The 14,214-nt window shown below is 41.2% G+C and overlaps 1 protein-coding gene across 1 annotated transcript in view; it reads left to right on the top strand.

The window, feature by feature from the left end:
• The window catches only part of dnah6 (dynein, axonemal, heavy chain 6), a 52,305-nt gene that overhangs the window by 17,396 nt on the left and 20,695 nt on the right, over positions 1–14,214 (top strand). The window contains exons 37-53 of the mRNA XM_070926356.1: positions 25–246; positions 435–557; positions 1,867–2,049; positions 2,395–2,538; positions 3,832–4,053; positions 5,229–5,376; positions 5,656–5,813; positions 8,040–8,171; positions 8,542–8,713; positions 10,015–10,161; positions 10,284–10,357; positions 10,477–10,631; positions 11,023–11,254; positions 11,373–11,525; positions 12,436–12,576; positions 13,214–13,456; positions 13,735–13,902. Coding sequence (XP_070782457.1) covers positions 25–246; positions 435–557; positions 1,867–2,049; positions 2,395–2,538; positions 3,832–4,053; positions 5,229–5,376; positions 5,656–5,813; positions 8,040–8,171; positions 8,542–8,713; positions 10,015–10,161; positions 10,284–10,357; positions 10,477–10,631; positions 11,023–11,254; positions 11,373–11,525; positions 12,436–12,576; positions 13,214–13,456; positions 13,735–13,902 — 2,817 coding nt within the window. The remainder of the gene's footprint in view (positions 1–24; positions 247–434; positions 558–1,866; positions 2,050–2,394; positions 2,539–3,831; positions 4,054–5,228; positions 5,377–5,655; positions 5,814–8,039; positions 8,172–8,541; positions 8,714–10,014; positions 10,162–10,283; positions 10,358–10,476; positions 10,632–11,022; positions 11,255–11,372; positions 11,526–12,435; positions 12,577–13,213; positions 13,457–13,734; positions 13,903–14,214) is intronic.

Raw genomic sequence — 14,214 nt, 5'->3', positions numbered from 1 at the left:
TGATTATTTACCTCAATCCCTCAGGTTAACACGTTAACACTGGAGTGGCGTGACGGACTGATGGCGCTGAGTGTCCGTGATGCAGTCAACGACACCAGTGACAACCACAAGTGGGTGATCTGCGATGGGCCAGTTGACGCCCTGTGGATAGAGAACATGAACACGGTGCTGGATGACAACAAGATGCTCTGTCTGGCTAACAGCGAGCGGATCAAACTTACTCCATCCATACACATGGTGTTTGAGGTTAGAGCGGAACGTAGTGAAAGTAGAGTTTAGTGTTTTGTCTAGTCAATGAGCAGCTTTCAAATTCATATGCACACCGTGTTGAATACGGGTCCAAGGGTAAATGGCTAAAGCTTGAATGAGGGCTTCATGTATTTTGTGCTCCTAGATCATCTTCTTTAATCTCCTTCATTAACTGTGTTTTTCAGGTACAGGACTTGGCCGTAGCATCTCCTGCCACAGTCAGTCGCTGTGGGATGGTATATATTGACCCAGATGAGCTCAAGTGGATGCCCTATGTCCAGACATGGATCAGTGGTCTGGGAGCCAAGGTTGTACATACTGTATCTCTGTCATTCCCAGATTTTTTATAACAGTGTTTGAAATGACAAAGGACTAGTGCTTGAGGCTTGGTCTATAACTGCTTCTAATGCAGTATTACATGTTTGTATAAGTACTTTCTTTATTCCGACACATGGTCCCACAGGTCAGTACATACAGTATAATAGGTTACAGTATATACAGGTTTACTCTCCAGTCATAGTTCTGCGCTCTCATTCAAACATCAAACGCACTTCCCCATCCTTTATATCACCGGCTAGTAAAGTTTCATCTTTCCCTATCATTGCTTTTGTATTCTGTGTGTTCCTGACTGTTTGTGCGCTGGTATGCGAATGGTAATGTGCCTTCAGAACTTCAGCGTCAGCATAAGCGTTGATGACAGCACATCACATCAAAGTTTATAGCGTGCAACAGTAGCCCTGAGCCTTTTAGGGTGACTTGACACCGCAGTGAGAGAGGGTCATTTCTCCCTTCAACCTTTAACTCTCTCTCTTTTCATTTCTATTTGACTGAGACTATTGTGTTTGTTGACAGTTCATTTATCTGCTAATCTTCCTTGTTTCTGCCTTCTCCTATTTTCTCCACATTTATCTCCCACTTTTGAGTATTTCAACCTCTCAATTAAGTTACTTCAATCAGTTTAAAACAGGCAACATTTTTTTGGGAGGGGACTTTCTTTTCTTAGTCAAAGTGTTGCATTCTGCTTTGTCAGGGATAACGTTAATTACACTTTGAACAAATCTGTGGAGTTGTTAGAGGTAGCGTTTATTAGAGTTTTTAATTCATTTTGTATTGATTTACACTTAATTTATTTTAACGCTCAGAGTCTGGGCAATGCTCTCCATGTCCCCAAGAGACACAGAGTGCATAGCCCATACTTATTCTAATTCTCTGTCTTCTCTGTCTAATACTCCCTTTCAAGCTAGTAACTTGTATAAGGAATAGTTCAATATTTTTGGAAATAAGAGTATTCCCTTTCTTGCTGAGAGTTAGATGAGAAGATCGATACCACTCATGTCTGTACATTAATTATGATGCTGCAGCCGGACAGTTAGTTTAGCTTAGCATAAAAACTGGGACAGGAAAACAGCTAGCCTGGCTCTGTCCAAAGATAAGAGAGGTAAGTTAGCTTTAGAGATGTTGGAAGGAGGATTTTGTTTTACCTTTGCACAGAGACAGGCTAGATGTGCCCTCCTTACCTCCAGCCTTTTATGCTAAGCTAAGCTAACAGTCTCCTGCATAACCTTACCCTTCCGTGCCCTGCATTCATCTCTCTGTGACTCTGTGCTGTCTCTCTAGCTCCCAGACCCAGTGCAAACATACCTGCTGGAGCTGTTTGAGCAGTATGTGGAGAAGGGTCTTCAATTCGTGTTGAAGCATTGTACCCAGGCGATTCGCCAGGTTGACATCAGCAAAGTCACCACACTTTGCTCCCTGCTAGAGGCACTGCTGCTGGACAAAGGAGGGCCAGACCTCAAAATGGTACATTAAACACAAGATTTTACTGTCACTTTAGTCTATTTCGGTTCTGTCTATGATGCCACACAGAGACCTAATTTTGTCTCTTAGTGTGAATGAGGACATTTTTGCACAATAGCCAAAAAGTCAAAAAGATTCAGTGTTGTTGTGGGCAAGGTCAGATGACAAAAGGCAAAGGCAGCACCTCTTCTTAAACAACACATGACACCAACATTGTATAGATGATTGGACCCCACAAATACATAAATTGACAAAAGCATAATGTAGGCATTATGTGAACCATGCCATAACTTACTAACTGAGCTTCTTCTTCTTTTATGTTTGTGTTCATGTGTGTGTTGGTGACAGAATTCCAAGCATCTCAACAGTGTATTATGTCAGACCTTCATATTTTGCTACCTGTGGGCAGTAGGCGGAAATCTGACCAGTTCTCACTGGGATGCTTTTGACACCTTTGTCAGAGAGCAGTTTGAAGACAACAGCAGTGCTAAGGTATATATGTATGCACCCACCTACAGATACATACAGAGATTGATGGACAAGATGGAGGTTTTTTGCACTATACTGTACTATAACATTTGCAGACTCCACATATGTTCATAAAACACTGTTTCTGCTAAAACTCTTCTCTGCCACTCAAGGCATTTTTTATCCCTCATCTGTATTGCTGAGAGTCAAATCCATTTGCTAACGCGTTTGCTTGTATTAGCATGAAATATGTGAAAAGGCCTGAAGGTTAGCTCATATTATATATTACATCAAAGTACTTTTGGCACTGGATGTATCTAGCTGGAGCACAGCTAATCTGAAAAAGGATTCTTCTCTATGATATCAGTCAGTCATGTGAAATGAAGACGTTAAAAAAGAGCATCCATATTGTACATTTTATCTTCAGTCGGTTACAAGGAATATATTGGAAAAGTACATCAGATAAAAGGACGTGCTTGGTGCCAAGGTTATAAAAGTCCTTTGCATATCATTATTCTACCTTGTGGACCTTTGAGAATTATGAATCGGCCGTTATAGAATGGAGGAAACATTTTTTATTTGTAAAGAATTTGGTGCAGAGAAATAGATGAAAGAAGGTGGAGGCTGATATCATATCCTTCAGTCCTTCAGCCCTTCAGCCGAACAGGAAATGGAAAGTTAATTGTTTGAGAGGTTTGTCTTGGCTGGCGGTAGCAGCAGATGATTGAGAGGATGTCTTGCTGACAGAGGCAGAACAGTAGGGTAGGAACATGACTCACTCACTCACCTGAAGGTGGAGGGATCATGAAAGTAAAAGATTCATGAAGGCTGTAGAGTATTATCTGGAACATCCCATATGCTTCCACATTTGTTCATCTGTCTGTGCATAAGGAGTTGTTTCTGTGGTGGTGTGTTCATTTGTGGATTTTAATATCATTTATATCAGAGAACTGTTTGTGTGTATGCTTTTGTGTGTTTACCATGAGATGAAGCCAGTGCAGCCAGCTCCTAGCTGTGAAGCTTGAGGGAATATAAACTGCACACAAACAGCGGGATTCAGCGACACAAACATGGCAGACAAATACTAATTCACATGCCACGGGGAAACCTCTAGCTCCACATAACAGAAACTACAATCAACAACAGAGAAAAATGAGTTTCTTTAATGCCTGCTTTTTTAGAAAGGTTTATAGCTAATGGCATACAGTCAAGTGTAGGCAATTGTATTTGTATTTTTGTAAAAGTCATTACACCAAATTGCCCAGTTTTTGTGTGTATTTGTATGTTGATTAATGTGCATTCATATGTGCTGTATAGCTCCCAAAGCATGGTACCCTGTGGAGTGTGTACATGAACTTTAACCACAAATCTCTGGAACCATGGGAGAAGATAATCCCGTCATTTAAATACAACAGTGAGCAGCCTTTTTTTGAGATGCTGGTCCCCACCACGGACACTGTCCGCTACGGCTACCTGATGGAGAAACTGCTATCTGTGCGACGTTCTGTACTCTTCACTGGTGCCACTGGGGTGGGGAAGGTAAGGATTCATGGATACAGTAGAAACAGTAGCAACACCATGACATACTGTCCTTTAAATCGTAGCACAATGACCTAATAGAAGTAATTTAACAAGGCAACCCAGACACAACGCCATGTTGATAATTATATGCCCACTTGTGTCTTTTTGAAGACACTAAAGGATCATCTGGATTGCATAGAGGAAAATCACTGCCCTACCATAACTGAAACCTGAACTCAGTTCCCAGCAGTAGTGCTGCTGGCATTACCAGGCGTTTCAGTGAATACAACTTGCAATGTCGCTTCAAAAGCCTAGACCCACTGCATGTGTTAAGCTCTTTGTTTGTGAGTTTGCAAACACTGTGTGAATACTATATTCACATGTGCACTGGGGAGTAGCGTTGGATTTAACAGCAAATAATGTACAGAAAACAAAGAACAAACCCCAACGGAAAATAAGCTTATTAAAAAGATTAAAATACTGTAAATAAAGTGTGTGCTTTTGATATTTGGTTCTTTGCTTTACTGGAAATCCTTCCCACAGCCGCCATTGATTTTGTTGGACACAGAGGACCACGTACACATTGTATTTGGTTGACATTTTCAAGGTGTGAATTATCAGACTTACAATCTATGGACCGGCCATCCTTGTATCTTTGCACAAGGTTATTTATGCATATCTTTGCCCAAGTGTATTTCAACCAGTCTTTCTGTGAACTCCCTGCTGTTAAGTGAAAAGAGTGGCTGGTAATTCCATATGTACCGAAGGAAGCACCTGATGGTCTACACCCACCCTCCTGATTAAACTTGGAGAAAGGATAGCTAGAGATCAGGAGAAAATGAAGGCTGAGAATACACCCTAAAAATAATTTGTGATAAAACTAAATCTACAATTACTGCACCCATTCAGGTAAATTTGAAAACACAAGAAATACAGTGGTTGTAAAGATCATTGCAAAATCCCTATCAAATACCCTAACAATGAATGACTGTTAAGCTTTGGTGCTGAGTTCCTACTATAGGGCTGCTTTATTTTGCTAAACCAAAGTTTGGTTAACTGAAATTACAAGAGAATCATTAAAAGGCTTTTGAAACTAATTAATTAAACTTTCTCTGTTACGGGTCAAACTTGTTAGACAAGAAGTCATTTGTGTCAGTGTTACTGAAGTATTTTCATGTGTCTGTCCCTTACAGTCAGTGGTGGCTCGGGGCCTTCTTAACAGTATCCAGGAAAGGGCAGGATACCTTCCAGTCTACATCAACTTCTCGGCTCAGACCTCCTCCGCCCGCACGCAGGAGATCATTGAGTCCAAACTGGAGAAAAAGAGGAAAAACATTCTGGGTATTGGCTCGCAGTTGCATTACCACACAATCACTCGTATACTGCAACGTAGAAAAGCTGTGTAAACATTTTAAAAATGGTTGGCAGTAAAGTGTTGTAAATGGCCTAAAACATGCAAAACCACTGGTATTGTCCTTGGATGAGACAGTTCTTCTGTTCGTCTATCTGTTCATACAGTTGACCTTTTTTAATCCATCTACATACAGTATCATCCTTTCTTGCCATCTGTCAATCCGTAGCCTTTTCTCCCTCTCTCTTCATCCTTTTCCCTCCCTGTAGGTGCTCCTGGTAACAAGAAGTTAGTAGTCTTTGTGGATGACCTGAATATGCCGAAGCTGGACAGTTATGGCTCTCAGCCCCCGATAGAGCTCCTGCGCCAATTCCAGGACTTTTCTGGCTTCTATGACAGAAACAAGTTCTTCTGGAAGGAGATCCAGGTATAAATAAGATGAGATACATCCTAATGGCGCATTTGACAGTAATGATTATGTATGTGCACATGTCTGACTTTGGCTGTATGGAGTTCAGCAGATGGCTGTTAGCGTCCTATAACGTGTCCCTTTTATGAATCTACAAAAAGACGAGTAAACATACCCTTCAGTATTCCGTTAGAACACTTGTTTTAAACCATTTAAAGGATCATTCACACATTGTGGCAACTAGGCTAGGCAAGGGGACAGGACTGTTGAGGTGCTGCAGTCACTAAGCTCAGCTGTTGTTAAGCCAGACTAGATCCAGTCTATAACCCAAGTGCTCATTAAGGCTAAAACTTCTACTTGTGTTAAACACAGAAAATACATCCTGCAAACAAGACAGTTTTGGAGTTGTTGTAGGGCACCTTGGACAGAATTTTCTGTTTCCTCCTGTTTCCAGTTTTCATGCTAAGCTAGGCTAAACCGTCCAGGAGTTGTACTTAACGCAGAGATGAAAATGATATTGATGTTCTCATCTAACTCTTAAAATGTCAGAGTGCCGTAATGTGGCTGTTTTTCTGTTCAGTTAAAAAGTGTAGATAAACAGTAGCTCTCTAGTTTTGTTTTTTACGCAGGCATCATCAGTTTGATGTGTTTCTAGTTGGAATTTCAGTGAAGTTTGTCCATTTATATAACAAACCCATTAATCCTGTGTGCCTGTATGTGTTTCCATCTGTATTTATGTGAATATATTGGACCCATATTTGTATTCTGCATTGATATAAAGTTTCCGGCACTTAACTTGTGCTATACAACACACACACATACACACACACTCTTGCAAGACAGATTGTACTTTAGACTGCATGTGATGTCTTACTGTATAAGGTAGTTGAGTGTGTGTATGTGTGTTGGTGTGCAGGTGTGTGTGCGTGATGTTGGAGGCGCACATCAGCAGTACATTCAGGATCTTTTGTAATAATGCACTGCACCACAGACAGACATGGTCATACACATATAAATAGCATATATACTGTAACTACATTCATACAGAGTAATCAGTTTTTATTGGAGATGAAAGGGTTACATTCAGGGAGGAGGTGTGTGTGTGTTTTTCATCTGGAAACAAAATTAAAGCAATCAACGTATTATTTTCATTCAATATACTTGTTTTTCCATTCACCCATCCATTCAAATAATTTATTCTCCCTGTGAAGTACTTTTTGTCATGACATACATCAAGGTCAGGGGGAAAAAAGTCCAAGGTTTAGCATCCTGTTTTCTTACTGACCAAAGCCACAATCAATGTAGCACAAAACAGCTCGAGAAGGAGGAGCTGTGTTTTAAATCTTGCACCCACTTGCAGGCATTCTGACCATTTCTAATGCTTCATGTCACTACCGCCTCTTTGAGAATCTTATAACTTTCACTGGCAATGTGTGTCTTATTTGCTTCCCTCAGGAGAAAATAAGACCCTTATGGATTTTTTGAATCCAAAGAAATGCTCATAAAGTTACTTAGCTATCTACAGCGTTCCAGATGCTGCAATGTCAGGCTTCAGAGCAGTAGAAATATTCTTGTCATTTACAGATTGGATTAGGGGTGGCATTTTCTTATCTTTAAATTAAATGTATGTACCTGACATCATGAAATAGAGAGATGAAGCTTAACTTTATTCAGTACTGTATTTGCATGCATACAGTTTACTAGAAAGCAATTCATTTACATTGATAAGCTCATATTTTCATGTTAGGAATCTTATCCAGCTAGATGCTAAACACCGTCCATTAAAGTAAATATTTTCTAGTGTTGAAACAATCAACCAATTGATGAGTAGATTCAAAGATTATAGTCGTATAATGGCATTTTCTGGTTCCAGCCTCTCTCTCTCAAAAGTGTTGGTTTTCTATGTGTCATGTTGTTGTGAATTGAATATCTTTGGACAGTTTTAGACTGTTTGACAAAACAAGCTACATGAAGATGTCACCTTGGGCTCTGCATTTTCACTATTTTCTGACATAGACTAAATTGATTAATTTAGAAAATAATCGTTAGTTGCAGCTCTAATATTTTCCCCAGCTTTAACACTTGTGTTGGGTCCTGCGGGAATCCCATTACAGTCTTTCAACTGGAGATGAAGGTTTCTAATGGGATACGCATTGGTCATCTTTTCTTGCCCTTCCTCTCTTTTAAATTTTGACAAACCCTCTTTTCTTTCCTACTCTTTCTCCTTTCTTCAATGTCCTCCAGGAAATGACCATTGCCGCAGCGTGTGCTCCTCCGGGAGGGGGGCGCAATCCGGTGACTCCCCGATTCATCCGCCACTTCAGCATGCTGTGTCTTCCCACGCCTTCGGAACACAGCCTAAAGCAGATCTTCAAAGTGAGGAGATGCACTTACACACACATATCAATACACAATTAATTATGGCCCTCAATGAGATAAGCCACACACTTGTTCACAGACAGACAGTTACTTAGGCAGTCCTTAGACCTCATGTTATTATATTACTGCTATAAAACCTGTGCTGTTGAAAAGCTTAACTCATAAATCATTTTGTTCTTAACTGTTTTAGGAACATTATTATGTGGTCAAAAAATATAATGTTCATGTACTTATCTCTTAGATATCTTATTACTCTCTCACCTGCTCGCTTTTCTCCTCTTCACCCCACCAATCCATTTTCTTTAATCACACTTTATTATACTTTCATGCTTGTTATGATCTCTTTTCTCTCCCAACCCTCCTCCAGGCCATCCTGAACGGTTTCCTTAGTGAGTTTTCCCAGGCGGTGAAGGACTGTGCCGGTCAGATTGTGGATGCAGCCATTGAGATTTATGACCGTTTGAGTGTAGATCTGCTGCCCACTCCAGCTAAGTCCCACTATGTCTTCAATCTCCGGGACCTCTCCAAGTGCGTGCAAGGTGAGACATGAAGGCTAACAGCCCTGTGCTCAGTTCAGGGGCTGGACAGCTGTGGATATCTGTTTGCTGAATTGACTTCTTTTTTGTAGCTTTCTGATTCACCACAGCAGTAGACAAATGTGTATTTTATTGAGTTTCAGAAACAGAAAGAAATATGAGCGAGAACGATAACATGCATACTATTAAAACACAGGAAGCAGGATAAGGTGTTAAGCTAGCGTTTTCCTTCTAAATACTGCACTTCTGCACTAGGTGAATTGCACCATCAATGGGCAAGCCACAAACCCATTCATGTGTAGTATCTTGTATCCAGACACTGTATGTCCAGTTTTACCACTTTCAGCCTTTAAAATACATTTTAAATGGCCACTTGGGATTTGACTTGAGCAGTGGGATGGTTTCTGGGTGGATGTCCAGGCACAGGTGATCAAATCACGAAAGATTACTTGAGACTAAAGTATTTTAATGTTAATTATGAACACTCATTGTCTGCACAGGCATAGAGCATATACACCCTCCCTTTTCCTCGACAGCGCAAACTAAAGTTTAGCTTTGCTGATAGAGACTGACATACACTGAGAGAATCTTTGTAGTGCCACAGCATGGGGCACGGCTACGACATATCTCTTCAAGCCACATTACCGACATTTATAAGCTCTGTCGCAGCCTCATGCTCCAAAGTCGTCTGCACCGTCACCCCCTCTGCCTCCTTCCCTCTCTCCCTCCATGTCTTCTTTTACCCAGCAGGCATCATTACAGCACGGAGATGAGCTGAAGTGACTTCTATGACTGCTTTCTATACATTACTTGCTATAGCTAGAGTGCCTTACTCAGACACACAGTTCCCTTTAGTAAAACATACTGTTGGTGAGCGGTAATACACTTAACACCCATTCTTCCCATTTTCTTATAATGCTGACATAACATAGCCTCTCTCTGCACAACGTCTTCTTCTGTTTTGCTTCCCTTCATGTGTCCTTAGTGGTTACCTTTATAAATCTGATTCTGATTCTGATTCTGACTATGTGTTTAGGTTGTTTGCATTGGGAAAAAATGTCAGTAGTTAGGTTTGTTTAACAGTATGTTACATTCTGTGCAAACTACAAGTAAAGCAGTTTGGTGAGCAGGTGAGCAGCAGAAGCGTATAGATTTTTCAGAGACACTTGTGTCTGTATTTTCCATTAGTTTTACACTGGCAATCTAAAACACCCACACAGACTTACACACATTTAGTTATTATACACAAGTTATTAGAACTATAATTCTCCTCTCCATACATCTTTCCCTCTCTGGATGTCCAGGTATACTGCAGTGTGAGCCCAGTCAAGTAAGAGACAAGAACCAGATCTTCCGTCTCTTCTGCCATGAGTGTCAGCGAGTGTTCCATGACCGACTCATCAACAATCAAGATAAGACCTATTTCAACACCATCGTCAGTGAGATGGCCAGTAAGATCTCAGTCACAAAGACCGTCCCGACGGCTCACTTGACTAAATGCACAAACTGTTCGAATCCTGCACATGTTGGACTACTAACTGACTACTTGACCCCCTCTCTCTCTTTCTGCCAGGCAAATATTTTAGCATTAATTTGGAGCCCTCATACTTTGTGACTCAGCCCATCATATTTGGGGACTTCATCAAGGTCAGATGCTATCTTCTTATCAGAACATCAAAACATTTTATTTCTGTGTTTACACTTAAATACCTCGCAACATTCATTTATTCCCATTCCTCTCTATGCCTCCCTAATAATCCCTGTAGGTGGGTGCAGAGAAAGAAGATCGTCTGTATGAGGATCTGACAGACATGGCTAAGATTCAGGCTGTTCTCCAGGACTACCTTGACGATTACAACATGACCTTCTCCAAGGAGACCAAGCTGGTTTTCTTCCAGGACGCTGTCGAGCATGTCTCCAGGTGGGTGCATGTGAACTTGCGCCCTTGAATCGCCAGATTCTTTGTACAGTGACTTCTTAGTTGGTGGTTAATGGATTTTAGCTGCAGCTGGTACAAACTGTGAGAGGAAAGTCACACCAAGGAAGCCGTTACACTAGAGTCCGTATGATATTGCATAAAATGGCACATATGTCACTGCTGATGATGAGGTGACTATAATAGAATGATTTTGTTAACATACAAGTCTCTGCTGATATGCTTATCAGTAGTGTTGTATCAAGGCATATCACTCCACACAAATCTGTTCTTTAACATATAGTGAGTCGTGAGCATGGAGCCTGTGACGTGTATATATCTTCATAACCACAACATTTCTTTACAAATGATGACAGGGATTTTTTCTTTCTTCTAGGATTGCCCGTATGATTCGCCAGGAGAGAGGCAATGCCCTGCTAGTGGGGGTGGGAGGTACAGGCAAGCAGTCACTTACTCGGTTGGCGACCCACATGTGTGGGTACCGCTGTTTTGAGATTGAACTGAGCAGAGGCTACAACTATGACAGCTTCCATGAAGACTTGAGGAGGCTCTACAAGATGGCTGGCGTGGAGGGCAAAGATATGGTGTTCCTCTTTACGGATACTCAGGTATGATGGAAGGTCTTCGCTGATATGAAAATAATAAACATTTGGATGCCTGCAGATTGTTTTTTCTTTTTGCACATCCAACTATATTTATAGGTGTCCACTCTCTTCCCTGTTGTAGGTTGTGGTGGAAGAGTTTTTGGAGGATATCAACAACATGCTGAACTCTGGTGAGGTGCCCAACCTTTTTGAGAAAGATGAGCTGGAACAAGTACTAGCCGCGACCCGCCCTAAAGCCAAAGAGGCTGGAGTCAGTGAGGAGAACAGGGATGAGGTACGCACAGACAAACACTTGCTGTGGCAAACATATATCATTCAGTCAGTAAAAATGCCATACAGTGTATATCTACAACATTTCTGTGAAGATGATCAGGGCAAATGGTTGAGTTGGAAAGTTGCCAAAATTCACATGTTTGTCAGTGAGACTTTTTGTATGGTTCGGTTTGTTTTTGGTAGTTTCTATTAATATAATTAGTTTTACATTAACCACAAACCTGACACACACAAACACTAAGCAACAATGTGTGTTACTCATTTCTACGCATTTGCAGGTAAAATTGTTCTCATCTTATCGAGAATCTTCTTTTCAACTGTAGATTAAAACTGAGTTTGCTGTGAAAAATGATACCAAGACATCTTCAATGAGATGTGATGTTGGAAGATGGGGAATCAATATGAGGAAAGCAGGCCATGTGAAGAGAGCAGAACTATGAATGTCCAGACTCTGAACCTATGATGATGACAATTTTGATTTTTGTAATTAATTCCAATGGGTACCCAAATGGATAGTTGTTTACTCAAGGGTTACACAAAGGCTTGACACTTAAAGGAATCGTTCAACATTTGGAGAAATAACACAAAATAACACAAAGGGTCCTTCCAGAGAGATTTGAATAAACCAGTGTAAAACAATACCACATACACCAAGCCAATGTTTAAGATAAATAAAATCAAGACATCATCAGTTCAAAAGCTGCAGTAAGATATAACAGAAGTAAAAACAAAGACTGGCCACTGCCAGTAGCCTCACAAAGGGCCAAAATAACCATAGAGTCTGGGCAAGAGCAGTCAGTTAAAGTCAGTGCCCCCAAGCGAGCTGTAAGAAAATATCAGCCTTTAATGTTATCTGCCTGCTGAGACCGTACCTCCAGAAATTATGGAATCTCTGCGTCTGTGGCCTTCAGGTGTTCCAGTTTTTCATCTCGCGTGTACGGGAGAAGCTGCACATTGTCCTGTGTATGAGTCCCGTGGGCGATGCCTTCAGGTCACGCTGTCGTATGTTTCCTTCGCTGGTCAACTGCTGCACCATTGACTGGTTTGTGCAGGTATGCTGAGACAGCTCTCATTATTCTGACTATACTATCACTATATGATTACTCAGTTTGGTTTGAGGTTGTGAACTTAAAGATGATTATATAATTATTATACATAGAAAGCCCTAGAACATAAATCGCTGGTACAAACATGGTATAGGGACCATCTTCGTGTTTGTTAGGATGTATCACTCTCCTTGTCTTAAACCAGTCTCCAGCATCATTCTTCTTTCCACCATGCTGCCTGTCCTGGCAGCTATACCCAAAATGTAATTTCTTTTCCACTCTGACATAATTTTCCACCCCCATCTTTTTTCTTATTGCATTTTTTCTTGTTTTACAACTATCCTCTCTCTCACCTATTCTCTTCACCTGCTCTTGCTCAGGTCTGTGGTGTATGGCTTTCTATCCATATCATTCTATTTATGTCCTTTGTCAATTTCTAAATTCAATTGTGGATGCTTGTAATTTGCATCTTTATTAAAAGTCTTTATTATTGCATTTTGTAAGTGTTTTATGTATTTCTATTGCTGTTCTGTTGAACCACAGTGCAAATAAAAAAAGCTCTTAAAAGTTATAAGAGCTAAAAGCTCGCTGCAAACCTGACCACACTCTTTCGTCTTTTCCTCTTTGCCCCTGTGGTGCCCAGTGGCCTCGTGAGGCGCTGCTCTCTGTCTCTCAGGCCTTTTTCCAGAATGTGGACTTTGGCAGTGAGGAGCTGAAGCAGAGGTTCTCGGCCATGTGTGTGGTGATACATGTTAGTGTCACTGACATGGCTGACCGCTTCTACACAGAGCTGAGACGCCGATACTACACCACGCCTACCTCCTACCTGGAGCTCATCAACCTCTACCTGTCCATGCTAGAGGAGAAGAGACAGCAGCTAGTGCTTGTAAGTCTAACCATAAAGGTGCATGAGCAATAATCAGTAGTGAGTGATTAGTCGTCAGTTGTGGTGTTGATGATGAATCTTCGCCTGACATTGTTGAAGAGGAAATAGCAGCTAGTTGCTCTAGCTAGTGGTTAGTAGTAATTGTAGTAGTTATTTTTCTCTGTGATCAGCTTCTTTGTGGTTATATGGTCTGTAATACTTTTTGTCTTATTTTGCAGATTATGTCTGCATGCAAAATGTGCATAATATTTCTGTGTGTGGGGGTGTTGTATGTATAGGCCAGGGATCGTGTGAAGAACGGCCTGACTAAACTGCTGGAGACCAATGAGCTTGTGGACGAAATGAAAGTGGACCTGTCTGCTCTGGAGCCAGTCCTCAAACAAAAATCCATTGATGTTGATGCCCTCATGGAGAAACTGGCTATTGACCAGGAGAGCGCTGACGAGGTCTGTGTGTCTATGTGCATGTGTGTTAGAGAGAGATAAGGTATCAAGGAAGTTTTAAAAATGTGTCTATTGTTTCATATAAGGTGCTGGAAAAGCACGACAGCCTTGTCTTGTTGTCTTAGGGCCTGTGTCCACATAGTGTGTTTTTCTGGCACAAAAGCGCTGGCTGGACACTGGAAGCGCTGCAGTGAAGTGCTTGTTCTTGAAGCGGCCGCACAAAAAAGGCGGAGCGCTCTGAAAAAAGACGCCGGGTGGAGTGCCTTTTCACTAGGCGGCTGCATGCACGTGCATACGCTCTCTCCTCATTGGCAA

This window comes from Enoplosus armatus, chromosome 2 (genome assembly GCF_043641665.1).
Source record: "Enoplosus armatus isolate fEnoArm2 chromosome 2, fEnoArm2.hap1, whole genome shotgun sequence".
Taxonomy (NCBI): Eukaryota; Metazoa; Chordata; class Actinopteri; order Centrarchiformes; family Enoplosidae; genus Enoplosus; species Enoplosus armatus.
This window is presented reverse-complemented; position numbering and strand designations above follow the sequence as displayed.